Genomic DNA, 18,222 nt, shown 5'->3' with positions numbered 1-18,222 from the left:
TTTACGTACACTATATTTATTATTTACGTATGAAAAGTCTCACTTGGGTGAGAGAATTTAGTATGGATCGTTCACTGCAATGAAAATTCGCATGGAAGGGCGAAAGGGCGCAAAACTTCTTTAGCGATGTACTCTTTCGAAAGCAAATTGTCCTCTACACCTGTTAGTAAATTGGCCTGTTGGTAAATTGCAGATTAGATTTCTGGCCACTTCACCCCTTTAATAAATCAATCACAGCAAGCAGGCAGCAGCCATTTTGTGGATACTGTTATCAAGAAAAAAATGTTATCGCTCCAAAATCTTGTGCATGCACCAGAATGGGGGCCTAATGCCCATGCGCAGTGCCCTACACAATTATAGAGCTGAATGGAAAGTGAATGGTTTTGGGTCAGGTAATATATGATTGACAGCTCAGATATTTGAACAGGTATGGATGTTTTAATAAAAATAAGAATTTGACTTCCATGTTTAATTTGCAAACAACTTTTATTAGATAGCTTTTAAAGTGTAGGTGACAGTTCCGCTTCAAAGGAAAGCTAATACATAAAGTGGAACACAATTCTTTGGCTGTACTTATCTGTTAAGTTCTTTATGCTAGGTTACATAAAGGGGCAGATTTACAAAGCTCGAGTGAATAGTTTAAATAAAAAAATATTCGAATATCGAAGTATTTTTTTGGTACTTCGACCATCGAATTGGTCAAATTCGATCTAATCGAATGATTCGAACGATTCGAAGTAAAAATCGTTCGACCATTCGATAATCGAAGTACTGTCTCTTTAAAAAAAAACTTTGACTTCATACTTCGCCAGATTAAAGCTACCGAAGTTCAATGTTAGCCTATGGGGACCTTCCCCATCATTCGATCGAACGATTTTTATTCGATCGCTCGATCGAAGCTTTTGCGCTAAAATCCTTCGAATTCGAAGGATTTTACTTCGAGGGTCGAATTCGAGGGTTTTTTAACCCTCGAAATTCGACCCTTGATAAATCTGCCCTAAAGTGGTTTGTCTCTTGAAGACACTTTCCAGTGTGTTATTGTGTCAGGATACTCACAGATAAAAGACTCACGGCAGTCTGAAACGTTGCTGATTTTTTTTGGGTCAGAGCCCATGTCCTAATAAAGGCGTTTTAATCCAAGAATCTTGTGGCTGGTGCTGTTTGTGAGTATGCTGATCTGAGAGAACAGTGTAAAGTGGACATTGGATGACTTGCACCAGATTAAAGCCAATTCTTGGAGCGTGCTGACTAAACCACTTATTGTACCAGATGTGGCCAGTGCCAGTTACCCTTGAACTTATCGATGGATCACTGTATATTGGAACCCTTCGAACCATGTGACACAAATGCTGGTGGGTTTCATAGATGTCTCTACACTCTTGTCCCTGCTTACAGGTGGTAAGACTTACCAAAGACGGGTCTAATAAATGGTGTACCTGCAAATGGCAGGGTTTTCCTAAGAGAAGTAACTTTTTTACAAGGAAAAATTAAAATAGTACATAACATAACATTTGTATAAGAAGAATATATTTTAATACAATATAGACTGTGAGTCAGTTTATAGTTGGTCTCATTTTTTTAAAAAATTTTTGCTGTCCGAACTACATCTAGGTTGCTAGGCTAAGTAGGACCGTAGCAACAAGATTACAGCTTAAACTCTGAACTAAAAAGCTGCAGAACAAAAGCATATCATTTAAAAATCACAAAGGCCAAATGCAGGCTGTCTCAGAATAGCACTGTTTACATCATTCTAAAATGAATTTCCGTGTTCCCCTTTTAGGCTAGAACTCCACAACGCGTCTAGAGCGCTGCGTTTTCATCCGACAGTCGGATAAATGTAATTCTTACCTGCGATTTCTCCTTTACTACTTCTTCCTTTTCTTTAGAACATCCGACACATCACCTGCGTTTTGTCGCATATCGATGTGTCGGCTTCAGTAGTTCTAGCCATAGTGAGTTAATGATTTTTGTTACTGTACTTGCAGTAATGCCTTCCTCTCTTTTTTTTAGCAAAGGGCACAGGGTATGTTTTTGGACATTTGGATTTCAAGATTGTTGTAGAATCAGTTGATTCCCCTCCATTTACTGTGGTTCTTCTTGCACCTTCACGTCAAGAAAAAGCTGCTTGGACAAGTGATATCAGCCAGGTACATTGCCATGTGGCTTCCCTATAAGATACATTTAGGGGCAGATTTATCAAAAATCAAATGTGATTTTTTCCACGATTCAAATTTTTGCTGCTCCCAAACTAACACATTCGAGTTAAATTTTCAAAAACAATAAGAACAAAAGAAAACAAATGTGAAAATTTGACTGTTAAATTTTTTTTAAAAAACTTGAACTCGATCATTAGAGTTTTCTTCCCAATGCATTTCATTAGACATTCAGATTTTTTCCATATACACGCAAACATTTAAAATTCGAGTTAGGTAGAAAAACCCTCACACAACTCACAATTAGATTCTTGAAAAATATGCCCTGTTATGTGCTGCCATTAAAATAAATAAGTACAAATGTATTTTACAAAAAATCACCCCAAACTTATTGCCTTCCCATTACATTTTCCTGTTAACTCATATACTAGTGAAGTAAGTATATGGTGGATTTTTAAGAAACCTGTTCTAAATGGCAGTTTGTGTCAAAAAGCTTGCAATTATTTCTAAATTCCTCGCTTATATCGGGTTATGCCACTATGCATTTGCTATTCTCCGAATGGAGCTGCAATATTGCTTAAGTTTATAAGCCTTAATAATACACGTTAGAAATATTACTTAGGTTTAGTAATTAGTTGAAAAAAGGCATGGCGTTAGAGATATGAAGAAAATCCCATATTTGCCCATTATTATAGCTAAAGGTTATGTCAGTGGTCCCCAACCAGTGGCTCATGAGCAACATGTTGCTCACCAATCCCTTGGATGTTGCTCCCAGTGGCCTCGAAGTAGGTGCTTCTTTTTTAATTCCTGACTTGGAGACATTTTTTGTCTCATAAAAAAACAGATTTATGGCCAAACTGAACATCTTGGAGGCTGCCAGTCCCCATAGGGCAACCAAATAGCCAAGCATGGCCTTTATTTAGCACCCACTGGAACTTACTTCATGCTTGTGTTGCTCCCCAACTCTTTTTACATATGAATGTGGCTCACGGGTAAAAACGTTGATCACCCAAGAATTATGTAATAAAAGATTTAACGTTTGCCACAGTTCTAGTCGACTAGGTTAGTAGTAAACATTACGCTTTCCATAAGAGGAAAATTCCTTGCATATCATGGCCAAGTGATCAAATCAAAAAAAGTACAGGTATAGGATCTGTTATCTGGAAACCCGTTATACAGAAAGCTCAGAATTACGGGAAGGCCACCTCCTATGGACACCCATTATATAAAATAATTAAATGTTTATAAATGATTTCCTTTTTCACTGTAATAATAAAACAGTACTTAATCCCAACTAAAATATAATTAATTATTTTAGAAGGCAAAACAATCCTATTAGGTTTATTTAATATTTAACGTATTTTATAGTTGACTTTAAGTAAGGTGATTCAAATTATGGAAAGACCCCATATCTGGAAAACCCAAGGTCCCAAGCATACCCATTACAAAAGGGCCACTATCCACATTTGGTAATAGGTTATATAGTCCATCTGTAAATGTTCATTTTATGCAAATGCATACATATTTCTCCATACTAACATAGCATTTACATTTTACACATGCTGTGTAGCTATAGAATGTTGATTTTACTCCTAGTTTGCAGTTTATTCCATTACTATTCTGACTTTTTCTCTAGTGTGTAGAGAACATAAGGTGCAATGGCTTGATGAGCAATGTATTTGAGGAGAACTCCAAAGTTACAGTCCCACACATGATCAGGTAAGTACTGTACTGCACATTTCCTAAGCAAAGATGAGAAGAGAGAGAAGGAAGCTCTAAAAAGGCCCACTCCCATTTTACAAAACAGACAATATCCATTAGTTAGTTAGGGATAACAGCTCAGATTAAAGTTTTAATTATTTTTCATTTCAAGCACAGATTGATTATGGTTTTATGTCAGCCATCATTGTTCACACATATTAAAGGGGAACTATAGCGAAAATGAAAATGTAATATAAGCTTCATCACACTGAAATAAGATAAAAAATACAATCAATTAAATATTTTGCATAGTTTCTGAAAAAATCAAGTTAATATTCACCATCCCTTTTTCTTCATTGTCTCTTCATGCAGCAGTTGGGTGTCAGATAGTCAGTGACAGTTAGATCCAATATATCTTATAAGGAGGCTCCCTTTCCTAGCAGATGTATTAGAGCTCAAATAACTGATTCCAGTACCAACATAATCTAACAAAATAACTGCCTTTTGCACAAATCCTGCATTTAGAGAGACATGATGTCTGGTGATTTTAATAGAGTGAGCTCTAATTTATCTTCTAGGCAAAAGGAGCCCCTCTATAAGATATATTGGATCTAACTGTCAATGAATATATGACACCCAACTCCATGAAGACAGAAAAAAGAGAAACAGATGCTGAGATAGGGATAGTGAAGATAAACTTGATTATTTCAGAAATGATGCAGAATATTTAATTGATTGTATTTAGAAAACTTCTTATTTCAGTATACTGAAGCTTATAAGAAATTTACATTTTCTCAATAGTTCCCCTTTAAATATAAATAATGATCTAGTAGTTATTATGTGTCTGATATTATTCAAGAGGTTTATGTAGGAGAGGCAATTAGACTAAATAATGTCTTCTCATTCCATACTTGCTCTGAAGTTGTAGAGGTGCAGGATTCCATGCAAAACTATTCTTTAACTATATTTTTGTGTATAATTTAGTATACAGGTATACAATCTGTTATCAGGAATCTCGTTATCCAGAAAACTCCTAATTACGGAAAGGCCGTCTCCCATAGACTCAATTTAATCCAACTAATCCAAATTTTTAAAAATGATTTCCTTTTTCTCTGTAATAATAAAACTGTACATTGTACTTGATCCAAACTTAGATATAATTAATCCTTATTGGAAGCAAAACCATTATATTGGTTTAATGTTTACATAATTTTCTTGTAGACTTACAGTATGGAGATCCAAATTATGGAAAGGTCTGTTATCTGAAAAACACCAAGTCCCAAGCATTCTGGAAACAGGTCTAATACCTGTATTTGATACTAAACCCAGCTCTGTATATTACTCCTTTAAAACATGCATATACCTTAAAAGGTAAAGCTGTTTTTTTATCTATAAAAATAGGATTCACTTTGTAACTGGCAGGATAAAATAAGCCATGTTTTTATGGAGCCGACTTAGTGAAAACGGTCTGCATGTATTTTAGATCAGATGCCCGATTACATAAAGATGATGTGGATATCTGCTTTAGTAGAACACTGAACTCATGCAAAGTCCCTCAGATCCGCTATGCAAGTGTGGAACGCCTGTTGGAGAGACTAACTGACTTGCGCTTCCTTAGCATTGATTTTCTCAATACATTCCTGCACACCTATCGTATATTTACTACTGCATTTGTGGTGCTTGAGAAGCTTGCTGATATTTACAAAAGACCCGTCACTTCAATTCCTTTAAGGTAAATAATTTTTTCCATTTTGTGTCCCAAGCACATTAGTGTATATAAGTTGACCCTAGGCATTCCTGGCACTAGCGCTTGGGTATGCTCCTAAGTAAGTGTTACTCTTTCTTGGCCCAAAATGTACTTTACCAGCAAATGAAAGTAGAACATGCATCACCTTCAGTGGAGATGTTCAGGGAGTAATTACTAAACCTGAATATTGTTTGCACTGTGGTCCCTTCACTTTAAACCAGTTATGCCTAAGGGAGAGCTACCTCCAGCTATCAATCCTTATGTGGAGCACAAGTCTGCTCTGTCTAGCTATGCCTTACTTTCCTATAATCAAGAGCATACCCATACATAACCTGACTTTCTCTACAAAATGTTGTCCCTCGACGGCAGAACTCTTATCTGGGCCTTGTTGACACCAGGATCCCCAGCACACGTTCACCTGGTTTACAAGATGGAGGCCAAAGAGGAAAAACTACCCCTTTCCAAACACCATATCAAAGCGTGACAGGAAGTGGTCACTATCTCTATGGCCCATTAATATAGATATATTAATAATATGGCATGGATACTAAGGTGTCTGCCTAGAAACTTGGTAAATAGCACATGTAGGGGATTTCATCAGTCATAAGGACTGTTATCCCTGTGGGTCCCTATATGTATTTTACATATAAACTCACTTTGCCATGCATACACGAGGAACTTTATTTTAATTAGTGTCTTAACAAAATGTAAAATGTCTCACCTTGGTCTTTATAAGCCAATTTACAGGGCAGACTATGAGGCCCATCATTAATATATGGCCTGTAGCCTAATATGTTTAAGTGCAAACATGTACTGCATAAAACAAAGTTTCATTGATGCGAGTCAAACAATTATTATTAAATGATTAAAAAATCTATTAAAGCCTTCCATGTATAGTTTGACAATTTTCTTCTTTCTAAGATCCCTGGAACTGTTTTTTGCTACAACCCAAAACATCAGTGATGGGAAGTCACCACATCTCTGTCGCAAGTTATCCTCACCTCCACCCATGTCTCTTTCAAGAACCTCTTCTCCAATCAGGGCCAGGAAACTATCACTTAATTCTCCACTGAACTTAAGAATTGGAGCTTTGGATTTATCCACTTCATCTAGTACAAGCAGCCCTACCTCTGTATTCAGCCCTGCCACTTCTCCACCTCCCACAACTGCTAAAGTACCTCTTGATCTTAGTAAAGGACTCTCCTCTCCAGAGCAAAGTCCCGGATCCATTGATGAGAATTCTGAAAACCCACGCATTGATTTGTGTAACAAATTGAGAAGAAGTATTCGAAGAGGTATTCAGCTTAAAGTGTTACTAGTAATCCTAAGTAATATAATAAAACAAAATTTATACTCTAAAATAATCTAAAGGGGCATTAGCCCAGGGCCTATCATGACAGGGAGTCTGTTATCAAAAGGTGTAACTTTTTAATGAGGCATGCCCCAGAAATCACAGATCTCTGTTTAAGAACATCTAAATTAATATTATGAGTTATATGTGTAAATTTGCTCAGTGCAAGTCTGGTTTCCTGTGTGGGTACAAGAAAGAGAGAGTAGTGTTTATTGTGGCCGTAAAACATTGCCATATGACTTTGCCCCTATTATTAAAGGTGTCCACCTGGCCCCTAATTAAAGGAGAAGGAAAGCTACGGAGGCATTTTATTGCCAAAAGATAAGCTGCAATAGTGCAAGCTAGAATGCTATATTTATTCTGTAGAATGTTTTACCATACCTGAGTAAAAAGCTCTAGAAGCTCTCTGTTTGTTTAGGATAGCAGTTGCAGTATTAGCTTGGTGTGACATCACTTCCTGCCTGAGTCTCTCCCTGCTCACTTATAGCTCTGGGCTCAGATTACTGCAGAGAAGGGAGGGGGGGGGGGTGAAGAGGAGCAAACTGAGCATGCTCATGCCTGGGGCAAGGAGGTTTAAAGGAAATGTAACACTAAAACATTTTTTATTAAAAAATCCATTCTACCCACACTAATAATAGATCTACCCTGCATAAAGTTTATTAATAGCAATGCTTTATTAAAAAAATACTGTTAGAAAACACTGCTTCCTGTCTACTGGAAAACGGCGATATGGCGACTCACTCTGCAGCTCTGCACTCCGCATCTTCAACGACCAACAATGGGAGGCACAAATCCTTTCTGAGATTCCATCGTGAGGCCGAGCTGTACAGGGAAATCCTAGAGAGTCACGGAGATCTGCTCCTCTTGCTCACTTCTCTTCTGGAGGGGGGTCGGGGGATGATTGGATCCCCCCAGGGAGGACAGATGAGCTGCTGCCCAAGGAGATAATGGGTCAGACAGGGGCTTTAGGCTGCGAGGATCTCACCTATGTAACTGGCCTCAAGTATGTGGGCTCCGGATTCACTTGTCCACAAGGGAACTTTGCGTAACAGGAAGGAGATCGCACTCAAATCTTTGCACAATGAGGGCAACGATGTGACTCGATGCATGCAGCGCTATGGTAACCTCACTGGCTGCCGCACTCTCGCCACTTACAAACTTCACAAGGAGGTCACTCTGCTCCGGACATTGCGCTACTCAGGCATTGTTACGGTAAGAGCATATCAGTTATTTAAAGAGACATTACCAAAGCTGTCACAACAAGAAACTGGCCATTGCCAGATTTAAGGGAAACCGGCATGCCGCAGCTGCATCGCTCATAACTTCCAGTTTTGGCAGAAGTCGGGTTAGGGAGAAGATGCGGAGTGCAGAGCTGCAGAGTGAGTCGCTATATCGCCGTTTTCCAGTAGACAGGAAGCAGTGTTTTCTAACAGTATTTTTTTAATATTTTTTTTTTAGTTTCTATTAATAAACTTTATGCAGGGTAGATCTATTATTAGTGTGGGTAGAATGGATTTTTTAATAAAAAATATTTTTGTGTTACAGTTCCTTTAAGCTGAAGGCAGGAGGTCTGATACCGAAGCCCATTTGTAAACAATAGAAGGAAAGAAATGACAGAGGACTCAGAGCAACATTACTTTGAGGGTTTACTAGTATATTTAGGTGGGCCTATCTGATAAGTCTTACTTAGTTTTAACCTTTCCTTCTCCTTTAAAGTTGTGGTGCAGGGAGAGAAATAGACAGAGCTAGTGGTGTAGCTTTTGTTCCTTACAGAATATGTGAATAATTCTTTGTTCCATAACTGGAGGTATATAAGTTTTTGGTGCTGGTCTAAATCCTCATTCATAGGTGAGACTCCATAGACATTCCTGGATTAGGTAGTGTTGGAGATGTTAATGCTAGTCAGGGCAGGAACTAGGGGTAGGCAGAAGAGGCATGTGCCTTGGGTGCAAAGGTTTGTGTGTGTGGGGGGGTGGGGTTGGGGTTGTGCTAGGCATTTACCTCTTTCATCGCTTACCCCTAGTCCCGACCCTTGTTACGGTGGATGCCCACTCTTCCCGTAGCATGGTTGATATTTGATGGTCGATGTTTGATATCTTCCTCGCTATTCCTTCAGTTTCTCTGCCTTTCCCATGTCTCCTTTCTGCACCTTGTGGTGACACCTATTTAAAGACAAATGAATTTTGTGGTGCACAATGGTATTTTTTTGGTCTCCATAACATTACAATGTACCTTTTTCAATTACAGCTGCGGTTTTAGAATCTGTTTCACTGGATAGGACAATTATTGAGAGCAGCCAGTCTACAGATACAGCAGAAAATTCTCCATCCAGGTCCCCCTCAACTCCTAGACATCTCCGATACCGCCCAACAGGAGGTAGGAAAGTTACAGGATGCAACTTCTGATAGAGTACATGGCAGAAGGAAATGCTCAGAGGTTAATGGGGGAATGTAATATTGGTCGCTAACTCAAAAATTGTTCACAATGCAAAGTGAACAATTTGGGTTTTGCGTACACCTCTCGCGCGACAGTACGATATCGATTGCTAATTTTATCATTTGCGATAGTGTTCAGTGTATGTAATAAAACTTGTTATTGAAAAAGTTGTTACGTTTGCTCCAAAAGTTTACACCTCCTTCAAGCAAGTGTGCAATGTGCAATTAAGATTCACAATGGCATAAAAGCCTAATGAAGAATATTACATTGCAACATGCACATTTTATTCCCAAATTTGTTCTCTTTGTGATTTTTATTACATTTCCCACTAAGCTAGAAACTGAGTTGATCTGATGTTGTTTAATTTATTTAGCCATTTATTAATTTATTTCTACAAGTGCTGCTTCTCGTTAACAGGAAATATACCCCCCTCTTTTGACATGAGCTCAGTCAGGTGGGTTATTTAGAAAAGGCACATAAGAACTATCTGGAATTCTAGATATAAATGTACTGATGATTCTACAGACTGAAGGAAACCAAGGACATCTGCTCATCTTACCCCCACCTGCTAGGCACCAGCCCCACCCTGCAAAACCCTCCACATAGTTGATCCGCTTGCCACCACACCAGTCCTTCTCTTCCTATTCTCCCACCCAATGCACTGTGCTCTCTCAATAGCTCCACAGTTACGGTTGCCACCTGGCCGGTATTTTACAGGCCTGGCCGGTAAAAATGATGGCTGATCCCAATGTTATTAATAGGGGAAAAAGATTAATATATAGGAAGGCTGGTATTTTTTTTCCAGAAAAGGTTGCAACCCTATCCACAGTTTGTGCTGGGTGCACATTACATCCAGGTCCTGAGAAGGCAACAGAGGCATGTGTTTAAGTCCACAACTTCCCCTCGTAGTTTGCCCATTGACACATGCCTTTTTCTCCGTACCACTAGTTCAAGTTCTGAAGCTGTTTCCCAAAATCCCTTATGCTGAGAACATAATGCAATTCTCTCCCTCATCTTGTTCCACGGTGAAGTGATCATTTCTGGGAGTTGCTTTCTGAATTGTATGGTGCACAGATTCTCTGGAAGTCCCAGAACACTCCACTTCACAAGGTAAGGAGCAGTTGCATTATTAGAGTGGGGGGGGGCATGGAACTAGAAAACATACACAGACATGGTTTCCTTTCAATCCGTCGAATTAGGTGTGTAAAAAAACATTATATATTTATTTTTGGAAGCTCAGAGAGTGTTTATGCACATTTTCTACATAAGCCTGACTGAATGAGCTCCTGTCAAAAAGGGGAGTATATTTTCCAGTAAACTTATTTTGATCAAAAAACAATCCATCCACCAGGATTGCAAGTTATCTGTCAATACATCCCCCTTACATGCCCATATGTTTGAGCGGTTTTATTGAAATCTCTAATCTCCCCTAATTCAAGCCTGTGCCGCTAACATCATTTTCATCATCATTGTCAGTCCTACTATACTCACAGCCAAGGAACAAGCTCAATTGTTTCATCAACTAAGGCTACAGCCAGGTGGTAAAAGTATTACATAACGCCCCAGGCAAACAAGAAAACATTTTAACAAGCCCTATTATTCTTATAATAAGTGTTGCACTAACATCATTTAGAGAAGCGGGAGGAGGGCACTGAACAGACACCAACACTCTTCACGTAATGACAACCACTGGTCTTTAAAATAAGTAATATCATCACCAAGCAACTTGCATTAAATGGTACTCTACATGGGGAAACAGAATTTTATCGAATATAACTCATTAGTTAACAGTACCTTCTCCTCCTAAGAACTTATGGCAGCCATATTGTTGCACCCTCTAAAGGACAATTTGTATAAACACACTAAAAAAATACACTAAAAGCTGTCAGCATTGGACTCAGGGCAATAAACAAATATTGACACGTTTCGTGCCCCATTTCCAGGCACTTCCTCAGAGTATTACACAATATTCACAGTACACAGACACAGTAGCAATGTCTGACTATAGTAGACTAGAGATGTTCTCTAATACTATAGATCAGTGATCCCCAACCAGTAGCTTGTGAGCAAAATGTCCAACCCCTTGATTGTTGCTCCCAGTGGCGTCAAAGCAGGAGCTTATTTTTGAATTCCTGGCTTGGAGGCAAGTTTTGGTTGTATAAAAACCAGATGTACTGCCAAACAGAGGCTCAATGTAGGATGACAAGCCACATAGGGGTTACCAAATGGCCAATCACAGCACTTATCTGGCACCCAAGAACATTTTTCATGCTAGTGTTAATCCTCAACTCCTTTTACTTCTGAATGTTGCTCACAGGTTCAAAAGGTTGGGGATCCCTGATCTAGATACTTGATAGTCGTTTTTTGGGCAAAGCAAAACATAAAGAGGGATCTTATTACCTAAATGTTTTGTGAAGTGTTGTTATTGTGATTATTTGCAGGGGCGATTTTGGGGCTGCTGCCGTCTGAGGCAGCAGCCCCTATGCCGCCTCTCTCCTGCTCCATGCTTAAAAAGCAGTATCAGAGGGGCAGCATCTAGCTGAGCATAACTTTCAGGTTAAAACCGGGGAATTTGGCTCTTAAAGTTACAAGAGGTGGCTTTTTGCCGCCCCTTGTAACAGGCCGCTTGCTGCCGCCTGAGGCAAAGTACTCACCTTGCCTCATGGCAGGAGCGGCCCTGATTATTTGTGAATATTGTGTATATATTAAGAGTGTGCATATTTTTAAAGGAATCTTTAGGGGTTATTTAATAAAAAGCACTAAGTTTGCCCAGGTGCAGTAACTTATATCAACCAATCAGCAGGTAGCATTTACTGGTCACCTGTTTAAAAGCAAACATCTTATTGGTGGCAATGGGTTATTGCTCCTGGGCAAACATGGTGCCTTTTATCACATTTAGGGGTCTATGTCTTATGTCTAAACTATTATTAATTGCCCGGTTGCAACTTTTTACTGCTAGAAATTAAAAATGGTAGGGGTGCAGGTTTGAATTTGAATTAGGTGGTCATTTACGGTGGTCTAAACTGGCCAATCGATCTTCCCAAATCTAGGCATGTATGGCCAGCTTTAATCACTACAGAACAGGTAGTCATGGTACATAACCGTCAGAGCAGTGTTACTTGTAATAACTGTAATGGTATAGAGAGAGAATCATTTTAATGGCAATTGCAATGTCTGTGTCTGGTCATATGTAATGCAAGCTTTGTACCCTACTAATGTGTAGCAGGCTGGGACCAAATGCACAGCGCCCACAACTGGAATGACAAAATACAGGTGGATGTGACTTATAAGCATTTAGAACACTGACATTGATAATCTTGTGAACTTCTGTTATGCTATTATACCTCCCAACTGTCCTGTTTTTCATGGGACAGTCCCGATTTTGACAGTTCAACCTGAAGTCCCAGATTGTTAATGATGTCCCGAATTTCTCTTTGATCTCCTGCACTAAACAGCCAGAAAAAGTTTCTAAAGATGAATCGGCTTTTGGCAGAGAGCCCAGAATACGTGGCTGGTGCACTTAGATATATTTGTAACAATTTAAGATAAGCAATAAACAATTGTAACAATTTAAGATAAGCAGGTCTCTTGGGGAAACTGGGACTTGCAGCTTAAAGGACAATTCACTTTCATTAGCAAAATTGTAATAACACATAAAACCCTGACCCTAAAACCCCAGAAATGTGTTCAAACTTTCCATAACCTGCCAAATTTTGTATGGTATTGAAATGGTAATTAGGGGGCGCAGGCAAAATATTTTGCCACGCTGAATGCACCAAATCTTTTTGTCCCTCTTTCTATTTTCAAAATGTTGGGAGGTATGTAATAAGGAAGGATGTGGGAATATATGCAGGTAAATAGTAAACACTCGCACAGGATATAGAACTTCCTTTACAGCTCCATGGTAACTGCAATTCAAGGTGAAAAAAATCCATTCCATCAAATGACTGATAATGAAGCTTATGAGTGTTTCCATGGTAATGTTCAACTGACGATATTGTGCATACAGATATGGCCATGAAAGAGAGAGGAAAAAAAAACCATGTGACATTAGTTATGGCTGTGTCCTATTTAACGTACAGACTTCATGTCTTTCTTGTGTGACAGGTCAACATACTGTATAGTGGTTAACCTTTAGGGAGAGTTAGGCATTTTAACCAGTTGCAGAGGTGGGTAAAGCAGTTGGTATCTGTTTTAGATACCATTAAAGGTGGCCAAACGAGCTGATTTCTCCCCAATATGCCCACATTGAAGTGGGCGATATCGGGCTGATCCGATCGTGGGCCCTAGGGCCGATACGGGTGGTTGGATCGCGGGACCGAATACACACATAGATGTGGCCGCAATCCAAAGGGATTTTCGGCCAGATATCGATCAGGGAAGCCCGTCGGATAGCCCCACACACAGGCCAATAAGATGCTGACTTTTTTTTCTTACTTTAAAGGACTGATATGACATTGTCCACAGTAATTGTAGAAGAGACCTTGCAAAGAGTGGCTTCCTTCTCCTGGATAATTACACTGCCCCCTCGCATATGGCGCCATATCTTTTGTTTCATGTAAAATCTGCATTGTAATTTGTATGGTATATAGCAAACTAGAAGCGTCAAACTAGAGAAGCAACTGGAACTCTCTCCAGAAGGGAATTTATTAAAAAAAAAATAAAAGAATTAGCTTGAAATTGGAGTAAGAGGAAAATGAATCTGTCTGAACAACCATTATAAATATAAAACATTCACTTTTGCATCTCATTATCTACATCACCTCCCCCATGCTAATATTCCACATATGTGATATCTGTCATTCTCTAGAACATTAACCCCATTACAATTTTATGGAAAAAATACACATTGGCTCATTTATAAACACCGGGCAAATTTGCCCCCGGGCAGTAATTCATGGAAACCAATCACATTTTTATTGTCACTGCTCAATGTGCAGCTGGCTGAAAAAAGACAGTCACTGATAGGTTGCTATGGGTTACTGCCCATGTACAAATTTGCCCCAATGTTTATAAATAGGCCAAAGAAGAAAAGAACAGGTCTGTCCTGCACTCAAACAGATCCACAGGACCAGAAAAGTTTTAAGTTAAAAAATATATCTTTATTTTGCAAAGTTAAAAATGTATACTTGCATCTCCATCCGCCCTACGCATTTCGAAACACGTAGGGCGGATGGACATGCAAGTATTAATTTTTAACTTTGTAAAATAAAGATATATTTTTTAACTTAAATTTATTCTGGTCCTGTGGATCCGTTTGAGTGCCGGACAGCCCTGTTCTTTCTTTGATTTTTCTGGCGTGTCGCTCCCTAAAGCTAGGAGTCTGGGGCTGGTGCACCCGGACCACATCTACTAGTCGGTGAGATATTTACAATATATTCTGGGGCACCTTGTCTCTCTAAACTTTATAAATAGGCCCCCACTGAATTTTTGCCAAGACAAAATTCACCACATTTCTCTCGCAGCAGTGATATGTGTTGTGAAATTACACTTGACAAATTGAAGTGAACTTTAGGTCTGGAGAAAATTGACAAATCATATGCACTAAATATACACTATGTACTACATACACTTATCAAAATCCAAATTAATTAATAAAAAAAAATCTGACCAAACTAGAATCCACGATTTATCATTAAAGTAAGGGAAAAAATCAGTCAAAAAACGCAACTTTTTCGGATTGTCGCACAAATAATCCAAAATTTTCTGATTTGACGGGCCGGAAAGTCAAGTTTTTTTGTGAAATCGGTCAAAAAGCCTAAAATGTTCGGATTATCGTACGAAACCCAGCGCAGACAATAACATCCTCAAATTGCAAATAGGACCTCTGCCATTGACTTCTACAGGACCTCAACAGTTCGAAGATGGAGTATTTTCTGATTCTAACTTTTTGCAACCTTGGGGTATAACAAATCTGGAAAAACATATTTTATTTTCTCTATTAAAAGAGTTTTTGGCATTCTGACTTTAATAAATAACCCCCTAAATATGCCCCATTGAGTAATGTGTAATAGTGTAAAGTAGTTTCCTCATTTAGAAAGTTATTTTTGTGCTTGAACAAGATAACTATAATCGAAGTGTTATCTATCCCTGTTCGGTCATGTCTTTATGGCATAACAAAGCGGTCAGAGATTATTGGTCATGATCTCAAGCACACTGTTAACATCCCTGCAGAATACAGAGCCCTTACAAGGATTCATTAAAGATGAGTGACTGGCATAAGAAAGTGTAGAGGTGCACCAGAACCATCTTGCAGATAAAAGTGTCAAGCACTATTTGGAAGCATAAGAAACATGAAACAATAAGTGGAAAATTAGGGGTAAAAGTATCCCTTTGATGTCTTTAGATTCAGTGGCATAACTAGATATCACTATCATGCCCCTGTGTAGATTTATTTCCCATCCCGAGAGCATGGGTGTAAGAGTGTAGGCATGTGTGTATTATTATAAGCAATCTGACATCCAGAATTGCCCCAGCCTTCAAAGATTTGGAACCCAGAAGCATGGCAACTGTGCAAGACTGACTGGTGTAGGTAAAACTACAAATCTATAAAGCCTAAATGTTAAAAAAAAATCCCCATACAGTGCTGGACAGATGTTGAGTGCAGGACTTTCCAGCACCGTACAGCTTCAGCACTGCCTAGCCTGGGATCCCTTACAAGATATGCCCACACAATGCCCACGTACTGGCCCCTCTGCAGCCAGAACTACATACAGAGCAAGGCAACTCTTTGTAAAAACTATTAGAAGCTCATGTCTGTAACATATGCAAAGAAAAAAATGGCACGGAGCGTCAAGCATGGAATTCATGGTTATTATTACTTCCTTTATTGGCTATTTCACCTTTGTGTTAATGCTCATTGCTACTGCTTGTTGGCTGGCCATATGGGGATTTTATTTGCCTTTGCCTAGATAAATATTCTGAAGGGTTGGACAAATGTTTGCATTGTTCTAAACATATTACTATGTACATATGATCAGCAGTGTTAACTCTAGCATTTATCTTATGGTTACAGTGCAGGCATCTGACAACCAGCGTGGCTGTTCTGTGTCACCAGCCTCTGCCTTTGCCATTGCTACAGCTGGAGCTGGTCATGGAAGTCCCCCAGGTGAGGGAAATAAAATCCATCAATGCCTATATCATTAGAAATACATGTGACATTTATGGGCGTAATCACATAATTTGTGTTGTGTATAGTTAGTTGCCACTACTGTAGTCCTGTAACTCAAGAATCTTGTACGACAGATGGCAATTCATAACATTTGTGTTGAAGTCCATTATTTGGAAAGACTGACTGCCCAGCCCACTGTATTTGAGATTACTTTTTCTGAAGTGCCTCCTGCTTTTTATCCTGTAGAATAGGAAATGAATTATGATTTGGAATCTGTAAGTGGCAACTTCTAGCAACAGAAGTTCACCTGGTGAGGCCACTAGCTCCAAAGAGATAAAAGGAGTCACTCAGTCTGCAGAACCGGGCTGCTACTTTTTATTTGAAAGTATTATTTAAAATGACTGATCCATTCAAAAGTAATGTGTGTCTCACATAAAACTATTTTGATAAATCTTGCATAGAGCCTGGATTCATTATGTTATGATCAGTGCATGGATCTTGTTCCTGACTATTGAACTACAACCTTTCAGGTCATTGCTGATACTGAACTATAACTCTCTGCATGTTAAGTTTCTCTCTATTACCCCTTTGGTTATCATCAATTGTTTATTTCAATTAACCATTTATTGTTAACCATGCTTTCTCACTTAAGGAGTTATGTAATAAAAGGCACTAAGTTTGTCCAGGAGCAGTTACCCATAGCAGCCAATTGGCAGGTAGGATTTACTGGTCACCTGTTCAAAAGCAAACATCTTATTGGGTGCGATGGCTTTCTGCTCCTGAACAAAATTAGTGGCCTTTATTATTACATATGGGAGTCAGTATTTGGACGTGGAACTGTTATGCTATCATGGTTGATTTTCAAGTACTTAAGTGAACTGTAGTGAAAGTCTTTGTGCCACCACTGAGTCTTCTGTAAGATAATGTTCTCCCTAGTTTGCTTCTGCTGGCTTAAAGGGGAACTCCGCACCAACATAACTTAAGCTTTTTGTAAAGTAAACATAATTTAAAGCAACTTTGCATTATACATCAATTAAAAAAATATGCAGAATTTTCAAGATATTTAATGGTTTGGAACAGTTCCCTAAGCCTAGACCCCTGCTCTCCTGCTGATCTGTCTGACTACTTTGCTGAGCTGGCTGATTACTGTTACTTTGTATCAACAGCCATCTGTCCTCAACCTGCATCCTCCAAACCCCACAATTCCCTGCACATGTGATTTTAATAAGGAAAGGAACATCACAGTGCAATGCATTGTGGGTTATGTAGTTCCTGCATGCTGTCTGTAAGCTGTGGAGTAGTTGTTACAATTTGTAACATCAGTGTTTAGTCCCTCCTTCCCTGCCACGATTTCAAATGATGCAGAAAGAGAAGAACTGTTAAACAGCTGGATTTCAGCATAGAAAATGGCATTTATTCATACTTTTTGAAGAAACAGGTAACTGTGATGGTATATTAGGGGTTTCTGTGTTATGTGGGCCTCTTTATCAAATTTTGGTTTGAAAGAGTTCCCCTTTAATGATTGCTGGGATTTTGTACCTGCCTTTTATTTTTGGTCTTCAAACAAGGATTGGCACACCAAAGATCCCTGGCGGGGGTCTTTTCTTGGATATTGACCACTTTTGTTATCTTTCCACCAACTTGAGTGCATGTTATGTGGAGGTGGTGGTTCAATCTCTATTGGCATGCCATAACAATTACACAAATACTATAATCTGCCTGA

At 38.9% G+C, this 18,222-nt stretch overlaps 1 protein-coding gene across 2 annotated transcripts in view; it reads left to right on the top strand.

Moving 5' to 3' along the window:
• Nucleotides 1-18,222, top strand: part of LOC108707246 (ras-specific guanine nucleotide-releasing factor 2-like) — a 166,386-nt gene that overhangs the window by 103,657 nt on the left and 44,507 nt on the right. The window contains exons 12-17 of one of the 2 annotated variants that reach the window (XM_041580488.1): nt 2,011-2,147; nt 3,790-3,872; nt 5,338-5,586; nt 6,523-6,896; nt 9,200-9,328; nt 16,404-16,496. In XM_041580488.1, coding sequence (XP_041436422.1) covers nt 2,011-2,147; nt 3,790-3,872; nt 5,338-5,586; nt 6,523-6,896; nt 9,200-9,328; nt 16,404-16,496 — 1,065 coding nt within the window. The remainder of the gene's footprint in view (nt 1-2,010; nt 2,148-3,789; nt 3,873-5,337; nt 5,587-6,522; nt 6,897-9,199; nt 9,329-16,403; nt 16,497-18,222) is intronic. The other variant, XM_041580489.1, reaches the window with a different exon arrangement.

This window comes from Xenopus laevis, chromosome 1S (genome assembly GCF_017654675.1).
Source record: "Xenopus laevis strain J_2021 chromosome 1S, Xenopus_laevis_v10.1, whole genome shotgun sequence".
Classification (NCBI taxonomy): Eukaryota; Metazoa; Chordata; class Amphibia; order Anura; family Pipidae; genus Xenopus; species Xenopus laevis.
This window is presented reverse-complemented; position numbering and strand designations above follow the sequence as displayed.